General features: G+C 36.3%; 1 protein-coding gene across 1 annotated transcript in view; it reads left to right on the forward strand.

The window, feature by feature from the left end:
• DMD (dystrophin) overlaps positions 1-15,657 on the forward strand; it is a 2,292,995-nt gene that overhangs the window by 1,578,124 nt on the left and 699,214 nt on the right. The window contains 1 exon segment of the mRNA XM_026451980.1: positions 13,065-13,173. Within this exon segment, the coding sequence (XP_026307765.1) occupies positions 13,065-13,173 (109 nt within the window).

Below are 15,657 nucleotides of genomic sequence, written 5' to 3' on the forward strand. Positions count from 1 at the left end.
CCAGCTGCATCCATGTCCCTACAAAGGACGCAAACTCATCCTTTTTTATGGCTGCATAGTATTCCATGGTGTATATGTGCCACATTTTCTTAATCCAGTCTGTCACTGATGGACATTTGGGTTGATTCCAAGTCTTTGCTATTGTGAATAGTGCCGCAATAAACATACGTACACACATACTTTTATTTATTTGTATGTTGTTTCTTCATCTTAACTTCAGAAATTATTGAAGACTGACTATATGAGTTATATAAGTTGTTTAAAATTTTGCTAAAGTTATAGTTTTGGTGTAATGTATTACATTAGTGCCATAGATGAAATAATTTTTAATGTGTTCCATTTTCCATAGAGTAATAACGAGGTCCTCAATAGCACCCCATTTACCAGTTTAAAAGCAACAAAAACTACTGCTATGAGTAACAACAATATAAACTACAAAAGAAATAAGCCATTTGTTGTTTGGTTTTTATTATAAAATTGTATTTTTAACTGTCTTGAACTTAAGCATTTAGGCGCCATTTTCTTGTATTCATACTCATTTTTAACTTAAGTTAGAAAACTACACTTTCAGTTAACTTTTAAAAATGTGTTCATATACTTTCAATGCTTACATCACCTGCCATGTATTAGAACTGAGAGCATTAATGGAATTTTAAATGTCTTGATTACTTTCTAAAGTGATAAAATGAAGCCAGCTGGTTTGCTTTGCTAACTTTTTATATTATCAAAAAATGTTACTTACATAACCTAATTTTACTTACTGCTCTTGAATTATTTTTCAATGTAACAGAAAAAGGTGTGAGGACCTTTCTGTGTTTGGCCAAAGGGTTCCATCCCAACCTTTAACACAAAATAATTGTTGTAGACAAATGGTCAAGAGGGCAATTATAATCTTCCAGGCATCATTTCCTCAGATATGAGCTGCAAAATGACAGCATCATTAGTCATTTTCAATTACATTCAATCACAACCAGGGATGTTTCATTTTCCCAGCTGTTTTGTTGTTAATTAACTAGATTAAGCTGTTTTTTTCCTTCCAATGAGTTTGTTCTACTGCCAACATCAACATCTTAACATTTTTAAAAACTTCCTTAGGGTTTATTTTTTGCCTAACAATCTTTAATATATTACTCACAACAGATGTGCATCTCAAGACTTATTCACAGTATAGCAGGTCGAATGGTATTTCATTGGTCAAAATGTTGCCGAAATCAATATAATTACCATTAAAACAATACTTGGATTTCATAAATCATCTGTCATGCATACAATCTTGTTTACCTGGTGTAACTTCACTTATAGCGACAGAAATCAATAGAGAGATAACAGATAAAAATTGTCCCCTCAAATGAACAAGTCTATTTTGACTGACTCATTTAGTAAGCACAATTCCCATGCCAATAACACCAGAATAAGTTGGGAGAGGACTTCTAGAAAGAAGATAACAATGTTAGAAATACTTAATAATTTATAAGTAAATTCATAGTAACATTTTATTTTTTAAAAATATAGGTTTGCTTTACAACTGAAAAAAAGTCTTGGAGTATAAGAGGTTGAATAAATGCTAATCCCAATGCATAAACTTAAGGAGAGCTTCACTTTCCCAATGAGAAGAGAAAAAAATTATAATAGATTTTTGGGCAACTTGTAAACATAAACATTTAGAAATATGGATGAGATTGTCAAATTTCTAATTATATTCAATTTCTTAATTGAGTAGCATTTCCATATTTCCAGTCTTACGTTTTATAAAATAACACACTCATTTAGAAATACCTGGCACATTTATATTTTATGAAACAATTTCATTCAAATGCTCCATATGTATATTCTAGAATTCTAGAGCTCATCACCTTGCTAAGTTATTGTAATATGGCACTGTTTGAATCCCCACATAATACTCTGAAACCCCTCTGGCCAAGATTACTAGCAACATACCTGTAATCAACAAATTAAGAATATTTACCTTGTTGCAGCAAGAGCATAAAACACTTCAGACAGAGTGTGGGCATCTCAGTAAGAGGGCGTTGGAAAAAGCTTCTTACAGAGCTCAGCTGGCTGCATGATTCTAAGGAGGAATTCAGAAAGTAGAAGCCATTTCTGGATTAGATGCTTTCAAGAAACAGAGTCAATGTAGTGATTAGGTATCTTAGTGTTTATCTAGAAGATGAGATTAAAGTAGGGCTAGACACGTCATTGGTAAAGGAGCAGCAGTGCCTCATATGAGTCATTTCTGTGATAGCAGAAAGGCCTTGTCTCTGTCTTGTTTCAAACACGGCCATGGGGTGGCCTTGTGTCTGCCTAGTTTATTTCTACGAGTGTTTTTTAACATCCAGCTGGGACCATCATGGCCTAGCTAGCTGCCAGCTGCCAGCTACCAGCAGGGCCATTTTTCACGTTCTCAATGCTATAACTGAAATTTTTAATCCCAAACTTCAATACCCATTCACAGAATATTAGGACAACTGTTTTTTTCATTTTTCGTAGATATGAGTTTTGTTTGTTTGTTTGTTTTTGAGACGGAGTTTTGCTTTTTTGTTACCCAGGCTGGAGTGCAGTGGCACGATCTTGGCTCACTGCAACCTCCACCTCCCAGGTTCAAGCGATTCTCCTGCCTCAGCCTCCCAGGTAGCTGGGACTACAGGCATGTGCCACCACGCCCGGCTCATTTTGTATTTTTAGTAGAAATGGAGTTTCTCCACATTGGTCAGGCTGGTCTCCAACTCCCGACCTCAGGTGATCGGGCCGCCTCGGCCTCCCAAAGTCCTGGGATTACAGGCGTGAGCCACCACACCCAGCCAGATGTGATTTTTTAAATTTTCCCAATAGACTCACATATTGTTTTTGCTTTTTAAATTGTTTGGCTTTTCAACAAATTCTTTAAAAGACTTGTTTACAATGGTCTCTGCCAGGAGTGATTGTGAAGCTATACATTAGGAATGATTGCTCAAGATTTATCAACTTGCTTTGCCTCCCTTTTTAATTAAGCAAATTCTGTCAGAATACTTATATAAGCATCACATCTCTTGAGGTTATTTCAGGCTAATATACAACATTGTGGTTCAGAATAAAATAATTGAGACAGAAGAGGTAGTATAAAGTCTTGAATATGAGCCAACTTTCTTTTCTGAGAGAAGATTGGAGTGAAAAGTCTCATATGCTCAGTAGCTCATGCTGAAATTAGGAAAGCATTTTAGAGTTTTGAATTTCACCTCTTGTCCTCAGTTGTATTAATTACACTTAAAAAGAGAGACAAAGAGACATAGATGTTTCAATTACAGTATTCAAATGTATGCCTGTATATGTACAGCCGTAGGTAGAGTCCTTTATTTATTCAGCAGATATTAATTACATGCCAACCATTGACACAAGATATATTTTTAAATTTTGAAAATCTCAAACTCAGAGTTTAAACTATATTCTAGTTTACTTTGTTAAACAAATGATATTTTTATGATTGTATAAAACAAATACATTATTTTCCCTTATTCTACATCAAATAATATTTCTAGAAGGCTTTTTTCCTTATCTTAATGATAGAAAACATAAAAGTCATTTAATATTTTTTAAATATCCCAAAATATGAGGCAAGACAGCAACCACAATTGTAGCTACCTTAGGAAACTCTTAATTTCTTAAAATATTTTTTATTTTTAATTTTATATATGTATAATTGTACATATTTATATGTGGGCTACAAGTGATATTTTGCTTATTTCTTATAATTTCAGTAGTTTTGGGGGTACAGGTGGTTTTTGGTTACATGGATGAGTTCTATAGTGGCAAATTCTGAGATTTTTTATGTATCCATTACCTGAGCAGTACACACTGTACCCAATAAATAGTCTTTTATCCCTTACCTCACTCCCAAGCTCCCCACTTAGAGTCCCCAAAGTCCATTATATCACTCTGCATGTCTTTGTATCCTCAAAGCTTAGCTCCCACTTATGAGGGAGAACATACGGTATTTGGTTTTCCATTCCTGAGTTACTTTACTTGGAATAATGGCCGCCAACTCCATTAAAGTTGCTGCAAAAGAAATTCCTTTTTATGTCTGAGTAATGTTCCATGGTATATAGATACCACATTTTCTTTATCCATTCATTGGTCGATGGACACTTGGGTTAGTTCCATATCTTACAATTGGAAATTTTGCTGCTATTTTTGTGCTGCTGCTTTCTTTTTTGTTACGTCCTTTTCTGGTTTTGGTATTAGGGTGATACTGACTTCATAGAATGATTTAGGGAGGATTCCCTCTTTATCTTTTGAAATAGTTTCAGTATAATTGGTACCAATTCTTCTTTGAATGTCTGGTAGAATTCAGCTGTGAATTCATCTGGTCCTGGGCTTTTATTTAGCAATTTTTAAATTACTGATTCAACCTTGCTGCTCATTATTGATGTATTCAGGGTTACTTTTTTTTTTTTTTTTTTTTTTGAGATGGAGTTTTGCTCTTTCACCCAGGCTGGAGTGCTGTGGCATGATCTCGGCTCACTGCAACCTCTACCTTCCGGTTTCAAGCAATTCTCCTGCCTCAGCCTCCCAAGTAGCTGAGATTACAAGTGCCCACCACCACGCCCAGCTAATTTTTGTATTTTTAGTCGAGTCGGAGTTTCACTATGTCGGCCAGGCTGGTCTCAAACTCCTGACCTCATGATCTGCCCGCCTCAGCCTCCCAAAGTGCTAGGATTACAGACATAAGCCACCGCGCCCAGTTGAAGTGTTCAGGGTTTCTGTTTCTTCTTGATTTAAACTAGGAGGGTTGTATGTTTCCACGAATTTATCCATTTCCTCTGGATTTTCTAGTTTGTGTGCATGAAGGTGTTCATAGTAGTAGTGAATGATCTTTTGTATTTTTGTGATGTAGGTTGGAGCGTTTCCAGTTTCATTTCTACTTGAGCTTATTTGACTCTTCTCTCTTCTTTCCTTGGTTGATCCTGCTAATGGTCTATCAATTTTGTTTATCTTTTCAAAGAACTAGCTTTTTGTTTCATTTATATTTTGTATTTTTTTGTTTCAACTTCATTTAGTTCTGCTTTGATCTTTGTTATTTCTTTTCTTCTGATGGCTTTGAGTTTAGTTTGTTCTTGTTTCTCTAGTTCCTTGAAATGTGACATTAGGTTGTCAATTTGTGTTCTTTCAGAATTTTTGATGTAGGTATTTAACACTATGAACTTTCCTCTTAGCACTGTTTTTGCTGTATCTCAGAGATTGTAATAAATTGTGTCACTATTCATTTCAAAAAATATTTTAATTTCCATCTCAATTGCATTGTTAACCCCAAAATCATTCAAGAGCTTAATTTCCATGTGTTTGTATAGTTTTCAGGGTTCCTTTTGGAGTTGATTTTTAGTTTTATTCCACTGTGGTCCGAGAAGATACTTGATATGATTTTGAGTTTCCTAAATTTATTAAGACTTTTTTGTGGCCTCTTGTATGACCTGTCTTGGAGAATGTTTCATCTGCTGATAAGAATGTATATTCTGCAATTGTTGGGAAGAATGTTCTGCAAATATCTGTTAAGTCCATTTGTTCTAGGGTATAATTTAAGTCCATTGTTTCTTTGTTGAGTTTTTCTTTCAATGACCTGTCTAGTGCTGTAAGTGGAGTATTGAAGTCCCCCACTATTATTGCGTTGCTGTCTATCTCATTTCTTAGGTCTAGTACTATTGTTTTATAAAGCTAGGAGCGCCAGTGTTGGGTGCATATAAATTGAGTATTGTAGTAAATATCTTCTTGTAGAACTAATCCTTTTATCATTATACAATGTCTTTCTTTATCTTTTGTTTACTATTGTTGCTTTAAAGCCTGTTTTGTCTGATACAAAGCTACTCCTGCTTGCTTTTGGTTCCCATTTGCGTGGAATATCTTTTTCTGTCCTTTTACCACAAGTGATATTTTGATGCAAGCATATAATATATAATGATCAAATCAGAGTGATTGCAGTATCTATCACCTTAAATATTTATCCATTTTAAATTTTAAAAGGAAAGCTATATTCAGAAATCACTTTTTCTTGTAACTAATTCCTGTTCTTCATAAAGAAGAAATTTCGTAGTTTGATATAGCTGTCTTAACATTTAATGAATATTTTCAAGCAAAGTATATACAATGGAGAATAATGTTCAGCTGCAAAAGTCAGCTATAATGAATCTAATTTTTCCATTTACAAAAAAAAAGGTACTCCCAAAGTTTATCCATTTTGGTAGAACATGAATTCACTCTGATTGTTGAGTTTGGAGCTCTTGTGCGGAAAACCTTGGACCTGCAATTTAGTTAGCATATTCAAAGTTTTAAAATTATAGAGATGTAGTCAAGAATAGGACTTGATAACTATTATCCCACTGATTTGCTATTTAAATAAGTTGGGACTTAAGTACATATTTGATTTCCTTAAATTTGCTTATAGATGATTAACATGTATAGCAAAATGTTACCTTTTACAGATTTTTATTGAGCATTGCTTAAAGATTATTATATGATGAACATCTTACTAGTTACTACAGCCAAACATTTTTCTGTTATGCAGATGAATTTTACAGCTTGAATGATGAGAGAATTGAAAACATGGGCAAATGCCAGAGAAGTGAAAAGCAAAATAAAGCAAAACAAAAAAGAACTTGCATAATATATAAATAATCCATTTCAATTCTACAGTACAACAAATTCTTGAAAAAGTAGCAAGATTGTTTTTGTGACCAGCCAAATCAAAAACTGTAGTCATTTCATAAGTATTTGCTAATAATTATAAAAGATTAGAAATTATACAGTTCTGAGCTTGTTGAACCTTCGACCCATTGCAGCGTCCTCAGACATTTGTGGTACATTGAGAGTGCCATTTAATTTTCAAAATCCACCTCTACATTAGAGATTATAGTAACCCCTCATTTACCTATCTGGAGATAAGAGTGGGAAAGATAATATTTGACCAAATGGATAGATTATTTAGAGTTTATGTATTAATAAAAGAGAAATTGCATGTACAAACATGTTATTTGCTAGGTAACTAAAACCTAGGCCTTTAATAAAGCACTGAAAAATTGTTATTGTAACTATTTTAGTGAAACCTTTTCTTGAATATCTTCTGTTTTGCTTCATTAAGCAGTGCATAATATCTGACCAACAAATTTATAGTGCTTTCCAGTTCACAGCGTTTTTACTATATAAAATATCTCATTTAGTTTCTCCAACAAAGCTATGAGTTACGTGGTAGTATTATATCCATGTTTCAAGGATGATAAATCTTAGTGACCCATCTGATTTTCCAAGGATCATACAACCAGTGAATTAGGAATGAAACTCAAGACTTCTGATTCTAAATCCCAATGTAAATTAACTTTTCTTAATTTTCAGGGATGTCGTTATCACATCAATTTTTGCTCTGTTTAGTGATACAGTGATATATGAGGAACATGAAATTCAAAGCACTGTTTCTTCAGTTGAGACCCAGTTGAAGTGGTTGATTTGCTTTTAGAAGCTAGACTGTAAGATAAATACATACCTTTAAATATTACAGCAAACTCAAATCACTGAGATACTTACACCATGAGAAGAAAGTGGAACCTAAGTCAACTGGTAGAAACAGCAAACTTTGATCTCTCTTTATCCACTCATTCTGAGGGTCAATATGCTTACTGAGTAGAAAGATGGGCATACCCCCAGCAGTATTTAAATCAGTCCCAAATCTATCACTGTCTCTCCTTTTCTCTCTCTCAGCACATATAGGTGATTTCCTATAAATTAAATGGCATAGGATGAGATTTTATCACATGTTGAACTGTCATTTCATCAATAAATGACTAAAATTTCCACATTTCTCAGTTTTAAGTTTTTTATGTTCATTGTCTTCTATTGCTACTTTCTGTTATCAGAATGGTTACTTCTCATTGCTTTTAGTATTCTGTCTTTGTAGAATTATAGAAACTTCACAGGGAAACCAGAAGATCAAATATATTACTCACTAGTGTCTTACAATATTTAATTTTTAGTGTTTAGGTTCTGATGTCAGGACAGAAAAATATCTTCCATGAGTGATGACTTTCAAGGGTGGTTTTCCTGACTAATCAGAGGCATTATATTTTGTTTGCTTTTAGGTTCAAGACTGATTTTTAATAAATAAAAAAGTTACATGTATTGATATGCTAGTAAATGTTAACATCATGCATTCTGGATAAAAACATTGAAAGCCTTGATTTGACTTGATGTCAGACACAATAGATATAATCTCAAGAGCACTGATGACAGTTAAATTAGGAAGTGATTAATTCTTACTATATATTATGTTTTGTTCTTAGCACAGTTTTATATTTATAAAATTTAATTTATATTAATGGTTATGTTTAATAACCAATTAGCAAAATTACTGATATGTGACAATATCTCTATTCCCATTTTTTTCTGCTTTATCCTTTTAAAATATGTAATATTATTTATAAGTATATTTTAAATTTATAAAAGCTACATTGTACTATGCATCTTGTTTCTTAGCTTTTCAAACATTCATAATTGTGTTTTAAAGATCCATCCACGGCCGGGTGCAGTGGCTTACGCCTGCAATCCCAGCACATTGGGAGGCCAAGATGGGAAGATCACCTGAGGTCAGGAGTTGGAGGCAGCCTGGCCAACATGGTGCAATACAAAATACAAAAATTATCCGGGCGTGGTGGTGCCAGCCTGTAATCCCAGCTACTGGGAGGCTGAGGCAGGAGAATCACTTGAACCCAGGAGGTGAAAGTTGCAGTGAGCCAAGATCGCGCCACTACATTCCAGCCAGGGCAACAACAGTAAAACTCCATCTCAAAAAAATAAAAAAAATCCATCCACATTGCTCTACATATACCCTTATCCATGTCTTTCACATACACACCCATGTTGTCCTCAATTTCCCACAATGCACCAACAAACTTTCTTGTACTTCCTTATGACCTTAATTAAGAATGTGAGAGAAAGTTCTCCAGTATACACTGGTGAGGGAATATGATCAGCAGGGTTTTCTGTTTGTTTTTCTGTTTTTTTTTTTTTTTGTTTTTTGTTTTTTTTTTTTTTTTTGCTTTTTAACTTATGCACACCTTTCTGTTGGCAGTCAGCAGCCACATCTGAAGTTACAGCTCTCTGTTTTAGACAAGGCTTATTCTTCCCTTTGTTGCAACCTAGTCCCTATAGGGACCTGAATTTGTGACCCTAGTCTATGAGATTACTTTTTAAATACAGTTTGGTTCAGGACTTATAAAAAGCTAATAAGGCTGGGCATGGTGGCTCACACCTGTAATTCCAGCACTTTGGGAGGCTGGGATGGGCAGATTGCTTGAGTCCAGGAGTTTGAGACCAGCCTGGGCAACATGACAAAACCCCATCTCTACATAAAAATGCAAATATATATATATATATATCCAGGCAGGGTGGCATGCACCTGTAGTCCCAGCTACTCAGGAGGCTGAGGTGGGAGGATTGCCTAGGAAGTCAAGGCTGCAGTGAGCCGAGATCTTGACACCGCTCTCCAGCCTCGGTGACAGAGCGAGACCCTGTCTCAAAAGAAAAAATAAGCCTAATAAAATGATTGCACACCTGGAAAACCTACATAGGCTCCCTCAAGTACCATATATATGTATATAGTCATTCATGGTGTGTAGTTCACATTGAAGTCAAGTTGGGGAAAAAGAAACTCATTTATCTCTTTCTCTTTTCCTTTATTCAAGTAGCCATTTTTATTTAATTTTATTCAATTCAGAAATATTTACTGAACTCCTCTTATTAGGAAGCACTGGATTGGATATAAAGAAAATACCATACAAGGCATAGAAGACTCAGTCCTGCCTTGCAAAGGGCATGTAGTCTTGACTGGAAAGACACACACTGACAGGGTAGACTGTTTTAGGAATAAGGCTCAAAATCCTAAGGAAATTGAACACTCGAACAAAAGATTCTTAGCAAAGCAATTTTACTTCTGTGCAAAGGGGTGCCTCCTTGGCCAGTTGCCATGAGAACACACCTGAACAAAGGGGCACAAGAGCCTTTATTCCTGATGCAAGTCCTGTACCCTTTCCCCATTGGCTGGGGTCGGGTCATACAATCTAAACTAATCCCGGTTGGCTAAACATTTGACTGTTTAAGATAGGGTGGGCACGTAAAATCAAGTGGAGAGGAAGGGGAAGGGGTGTCTGTAATGAGCTAGAAAGTTAGTCCTCTTTCCAAATAAGTAAATGAATGTGAGCTGGTACTGATAACGCTTGGTACTGAGGCGTGCCTGGGCATCTAACAAAGGCAAAAAGGAAAAAGGAGAAAAAGTGTGTGTGTGGGGGGGTGTACTATGAATTAAAGAATAAAAGATTGATCAGATTATTTGAAGAGAAACCTCATATCCCACAACTGGAAGAAACAATTTGATGGAAAGTTTTTCTTCGTCGTTTACCAGCTCAAAATCTCAACTATCAAAGGCAAGAAAATAAACACACACACACACACACACACACACACACACCCCTCTACACCTCTACCTTTTTCTGTATGGCCAAAGCCTTCAGTCCAGCTGACCGCTTCCCACTCCAATTACCATGTTAGCCTCGCAACTCACATCTCTGCACCCTTCTGATAAAGCCTCCACAATGCAAAACACGAATCGTATCATATTGCTCTAGTTCTCTAAACACTTCCATCTACTCTGTGGTTTTAGAAGAGAATCTGATAACCCCACATTACAAGGCCTTAATAAATTGCCTTATTGCAGCTCTGTATCATTACTTATAAACACTGTAGTCTAGATAGCCAGGACACAATGCATTTTTTTTTTTAAGGCTCAATACCTCTTGCCATTTTACATGTGGTTTTCCTTCTGTCTGAAATGCCCTTTCTCCACCTGGCACTTGAATGGCCCCTTCTGAAAACTTCTTAGTCATCTTTCAAAATCAGTTCAAATGTTAGCTTTTGTGGGTAACCTATTGACCTCTCCAGGCTGAGTTATTCTCTTCCCCCCCAAGGTGTCTTGTTGAAATCATTATTTTTTTCCTAAAATCTATGTTCTAATTTACTTACATGCCTGTGAATGCTTAGAGGTTACTAACTTCAGTTTTGTGAACTTAGTAACTGGCACAAAGTCTGGCACAGAGTAGCACCCGAAAATTTTTTTTTCTGGAATAAATAAATGGTTTCATTGAAATGATTAGCATTAAATTAATGATTAGCATTAAACTACAATGTGTATAAAACATTCCGGTTTGGTTGGGTTCATTGCCATTCCTATTTACTTTAAAGAGTTTGTAATTTCTGGCTCTTTTCCAACTCTGATTCTTCAGACTAGAAATGCAATTTCTGCTAATATATTTATTTTAACCAAACCCGACATCAATAAAGTTATTTGTATTCCTTATAACATAAGCATAAGCATGTACAGTGATATAAAAATGCAGCTATTATCTCTTACAGGCACTGGTAAAGCTTTTGTGACTAGCGCTACTATACTGGCAAGGTATTGCTGCTTGTAATGAACTAAATATTTCAGTGGCTTAACACAATAGGAGTTTTTTTCTTGCTCACATGGCAACCCAGCGTATGTTTTCCTAGTCAAGCAGCCTTCTTACATATGTTATTGCAGAAACCTAGGTCCTGTTCATCTTCTTCCTCTGCCTGCCATTCCCTTGGTAGCTTTTCTTTGCTAGGGTTTCGTAAGAGAATGAAATTCTGTTGAAAATGATCTGAGGGTCTGTTATGTTCTCAAGAATGGTACATAACTGGTCTGTGATAAATGCTCAGGTAACTGATTAGGTATAATAGATACTTAGGATTTTGTCATGAACAATCAGCATCAACATCACCTGGAAAATTATTAAAAATGCAGATTATTGGGCTCCACCCAGTAGCTACTAAATCCAGAACTCTGGGGCTGCTATGCAGCAATTAGCAAGGCCTCCAGGTGATTCTGTTGATCCTAAAGTATGAGAACAACTGCTCTAGGGCATTAGGACTTAATTCTCTCCCCAGTAAGTTGTAAAGATTTGCTGTAGGACCTAAGAGTCTTCTGCTTCCAACAATGGAAAGGAAAAAAAGATAGAAACCTCACTAAATTTTTCAAAGCCTCAGCCCCAAACTGACAAACAACACTTCTGCTCACATTCTACTGGCTATAACTTATCGTATAGCTAGCTGAACCAGTGAGGTGGAACCAGCTCAGGACGGCCTACTGTTATATTGCCAGGCATTTTTTGAGGCACTTGATGTTCTCTTCTTGATAATTTAAATTTAACCGTGGTGGGAATATTTACACCACAGAAATTGGCAAACGCTAAACACAAGGTGTTTTTAAACACCCTGAGATCAGAGATCCAGTTGATATACATCTACCAGCACACCACTGGCCAAATACAGGCTTGGCTTATGCCACGGGGAGCTCTGCAGCTGAACTACCACTTCAAACGTGTCCTGCTTTAAGCCAAATTAGTCAAGCCTTTATACGTTGACGTTGATCAGTCACTGAATGAGGGCTGCCGGGGAAAAGGCATGACCTTGGACAAGGCAGCTCTCTGCAGCTCAGGCAGTCCCTGAAGGGACTGACAGCTGAAGAATGTCTACTGACATCATTTCCATCATCTAGAACAAGAGTCTTTCCTTGAAGGGGGGCTCTGAGTAGCATATTTCCATGTCCACTGCAGCTCCTCCCTTTAAGAGATTCTGATATAATTGACTAGGGGTGAGCCAGTACATTAGGATTTTTCTAAAGTGATCTGGATAATTTTAGTATGCAACCACAATAGATACTCTTCAAGAATTAAGCCAGTTGCTGAGAGGGAACTGTTTTGTGTTGGTTTGTTTTCACTAATGTTTACACTCTACTTCCTTAAAATAAAATTATGCCTAGAGAGTTTATATGGAGCAATCGATAAATATTTGTAGGGTGGTTGGCTAAAATAATTATAATTTCTTTAAAAGAAATTCTACCCACTAAAGTTAATTTAGAAGTAAAAAATATAATAGAAATTCAATAATATATTCACCAAATGAATTAAGATGTTCATGAATTAAGTTATCTTCAGAGTGTTAATCGAATAAGTAATGTGTATGCTTTTCTATTAAAGAGGAAGTTAGAAGACCTGAGCTCTGAGTGGAAGGCGGTAAACCATTTACTTCAAGAGCTGAGGGCAAAGCAACCTGACCTAGCTCCTGGACTGACCACTGTTGGAGCCTGTAAGTATACTGGATCCCATTCTCTTTGGCTTTAGCTATTTGTTCAAAAGCGCAACTATGAAGTGATGTCTGGGTGAGAGAGAAAATTTGTTTCAATTCTGAAGATAGAGATAAACCTTTGTGTTGTTGACTGTGCAAAAAGTCTTAGAGTATATTCCTTGGAAATTGACTCTGATTCAAAGTGTTGTATGACAATGGGATATGGGGAGTGTTCTCTGGAGATACACCCACAAGGAAGAGAAGAGCACCAGGGAGATTGTGGGAGAGTCTGAAACGTGAGTTGGCTGCAACAGAGGCCTAAGCCAGTCTCACAGGAGCCCTACGCCTGGGCTGGCTCTGCGGAGCTGTCCTGAATTACAGGCAGTGGGCCTGGACTTTGTATTTCTGATCCAGCCAGCCACTGGCCATGGGCTGGCTGCTGCCTGACAGTGGAAGGACAACTTGGACAAGTTTTCTGAGGCCGAAGGCAATTCTTAGTAAGAAACACCTTTAACAACCAATATTCCTAGCATCCAAGGATGTGTGCATTGTCCCTGAAGAGAGATTCAGGGTGAACTGCCAGATTATCCACTAACACTACATGAAGATGCCATCTCAACAAATCCTATATCATTTAGACAGTATTCTTCAAATATGTCTACAAGAATCATGGAAACCACAGAAACACACAGTCCTACTAGCACCTCTCCCTGTCCCATTTGCAAACAACTTAAGAGCTCTTCCATTTTTAGTTCAAATAAAAGAAAAATGGATTGTGAGGACCACAAGCTGACTTGGGGGAGGAATATTTCTTCATTTAGCTGTAGTTTTAACTTTTGTTTTCACTGCATATTTTCAGTCTATTTTATTTTCCTTCCTATTCAGTTGTTGATAGAAGGTATTCATACATTCTCATGGCAATGTTAATGCTGGCTTTGACTCTCAGGGGAAAAAAAGCCAGAAAACTTCTTTGCTGTACCATTCTATAATTAGGCAGAACTAAAAACATCTTTGGGTGTTTTTTTTGGTTTTTTTTTTTTTTTTTTTTGCCTTGTCTACTTTTCAAAGATCAAATGATTGAAGCATTAAAGCATAGTGACTGGTTCTTCAGGTAAAGTTGATTTTTATTTTATGTCAAGTAGAAAAATACTGAACTGGAAGAATCACCGCTGGGGTAGCACAATCATAATTCATTAGAAGGCATAAATCGTGCTTGGATTAAAAGAAGCCCTACAATCTGAGGACAGTGCATCTCATGTGTCCCCTGGGATTTCTCAGAAGTCATCAGAGTTAGATTTAACGACTTTGGAGACTTGAAAAGATATGCAAGCATTATGGTTTTGTTTGTTTGTTTTTTCTTTTTGTCAATCTGGGACACTAAAATTGCTATATCAGGGTTATATTTAACTATGTCAGGTTTATTTCTTTTTATGAGCTCTAATTTTTGGTTCCCTCAGCGAATATGCATAGTTTGTTCCTATAGTATCATTTATTGGTGTCTGTTTTCTGGCTGTCCCTGACATGTTCAGCCTCAGACTCAAACATAAACTCTATGAAGAGATTATGTTCCAATGATTCTTTATAAGTTTGTTAAACTCTGAACTTACAGGTTTATGTCCCATATAAGCCACTTTACACATGGTAGGAAGGCTCCAAAACCAGGGCACTGAAATTCATTTAATGTGTATTTTATCTAAATGTAACAATAATGTCTATAAGAAAAATACATTCAAAGTTCCGGTTTTGATTTCCAGCAACATATATAATTCATCCACTTAATAAATATTTATTAACTTCCATGTGTTGAGCATCATACTGTTGCTGTGAGTACAGCATAGAATAACATAAGTCCCTCCTTTCACAAAACATATATTGTAATATATGTTTTATGTAATATATGTAATAAACTAATGAAGAAAATATATACTGTCTCAATAATTGTAAGTACTGTAGAGTGTAGTCTACAGATTGATGTCAGTGGGTATTTGTTAGACACGCAGAATCTGAGACCCCTATCCTAGACCCACTGAATCACAATCTGCATTTTAATAGAATCCCCAAGTGAATCCTGTGCACATTGACGTTTGAGAAATACCATTACAGAGAACAACTAAGCAGGGAGACATGATGAGGGCATTATTGTCTATCATGTGGTCAGGGAAGCTTGTCTATTAAGAGAACATCAGAAAACTGATGTAAGTGAGGAAGTGAGCCTGGTGTATTTCTGGGAAAATTATTCCAGGCAGGGAAAGAAAAGACTGAGCAATGATGCTGAAGTAGGAACAAGATGGCAGAATATTAAGGAGATCAGTAAAACTAGAGGAGCGGGTCAGGGGAAGTGTGATGGAAGCCGTGAGAGATACTCATCTTTCATAGCACTGCCCTACTTCCTTCTCCCCAACACGAGGGTCTCAACACCCCCTACCACTCATGTCTTCTCCTACGCCCTCCACATTGCTGCCAGTGTGGAGAGTCTGGGAATGCCCTCAGTTCAAAGCTATTGGT

This window comes from Piliocolobus tephrosceles, chromosome 12, assembly GCF_002776525.5.
Source record: "Piliocolobus tephrosceles isolate RC106 chromosome 12, ASM277652v3, whole genome shotgun sequence".
NCBI lineage: Eukaryota > Metazoa > Chordata > Mammalia > Primates > Cercopithecidae > Piliocolobus > Piliocolobus tephrosceles.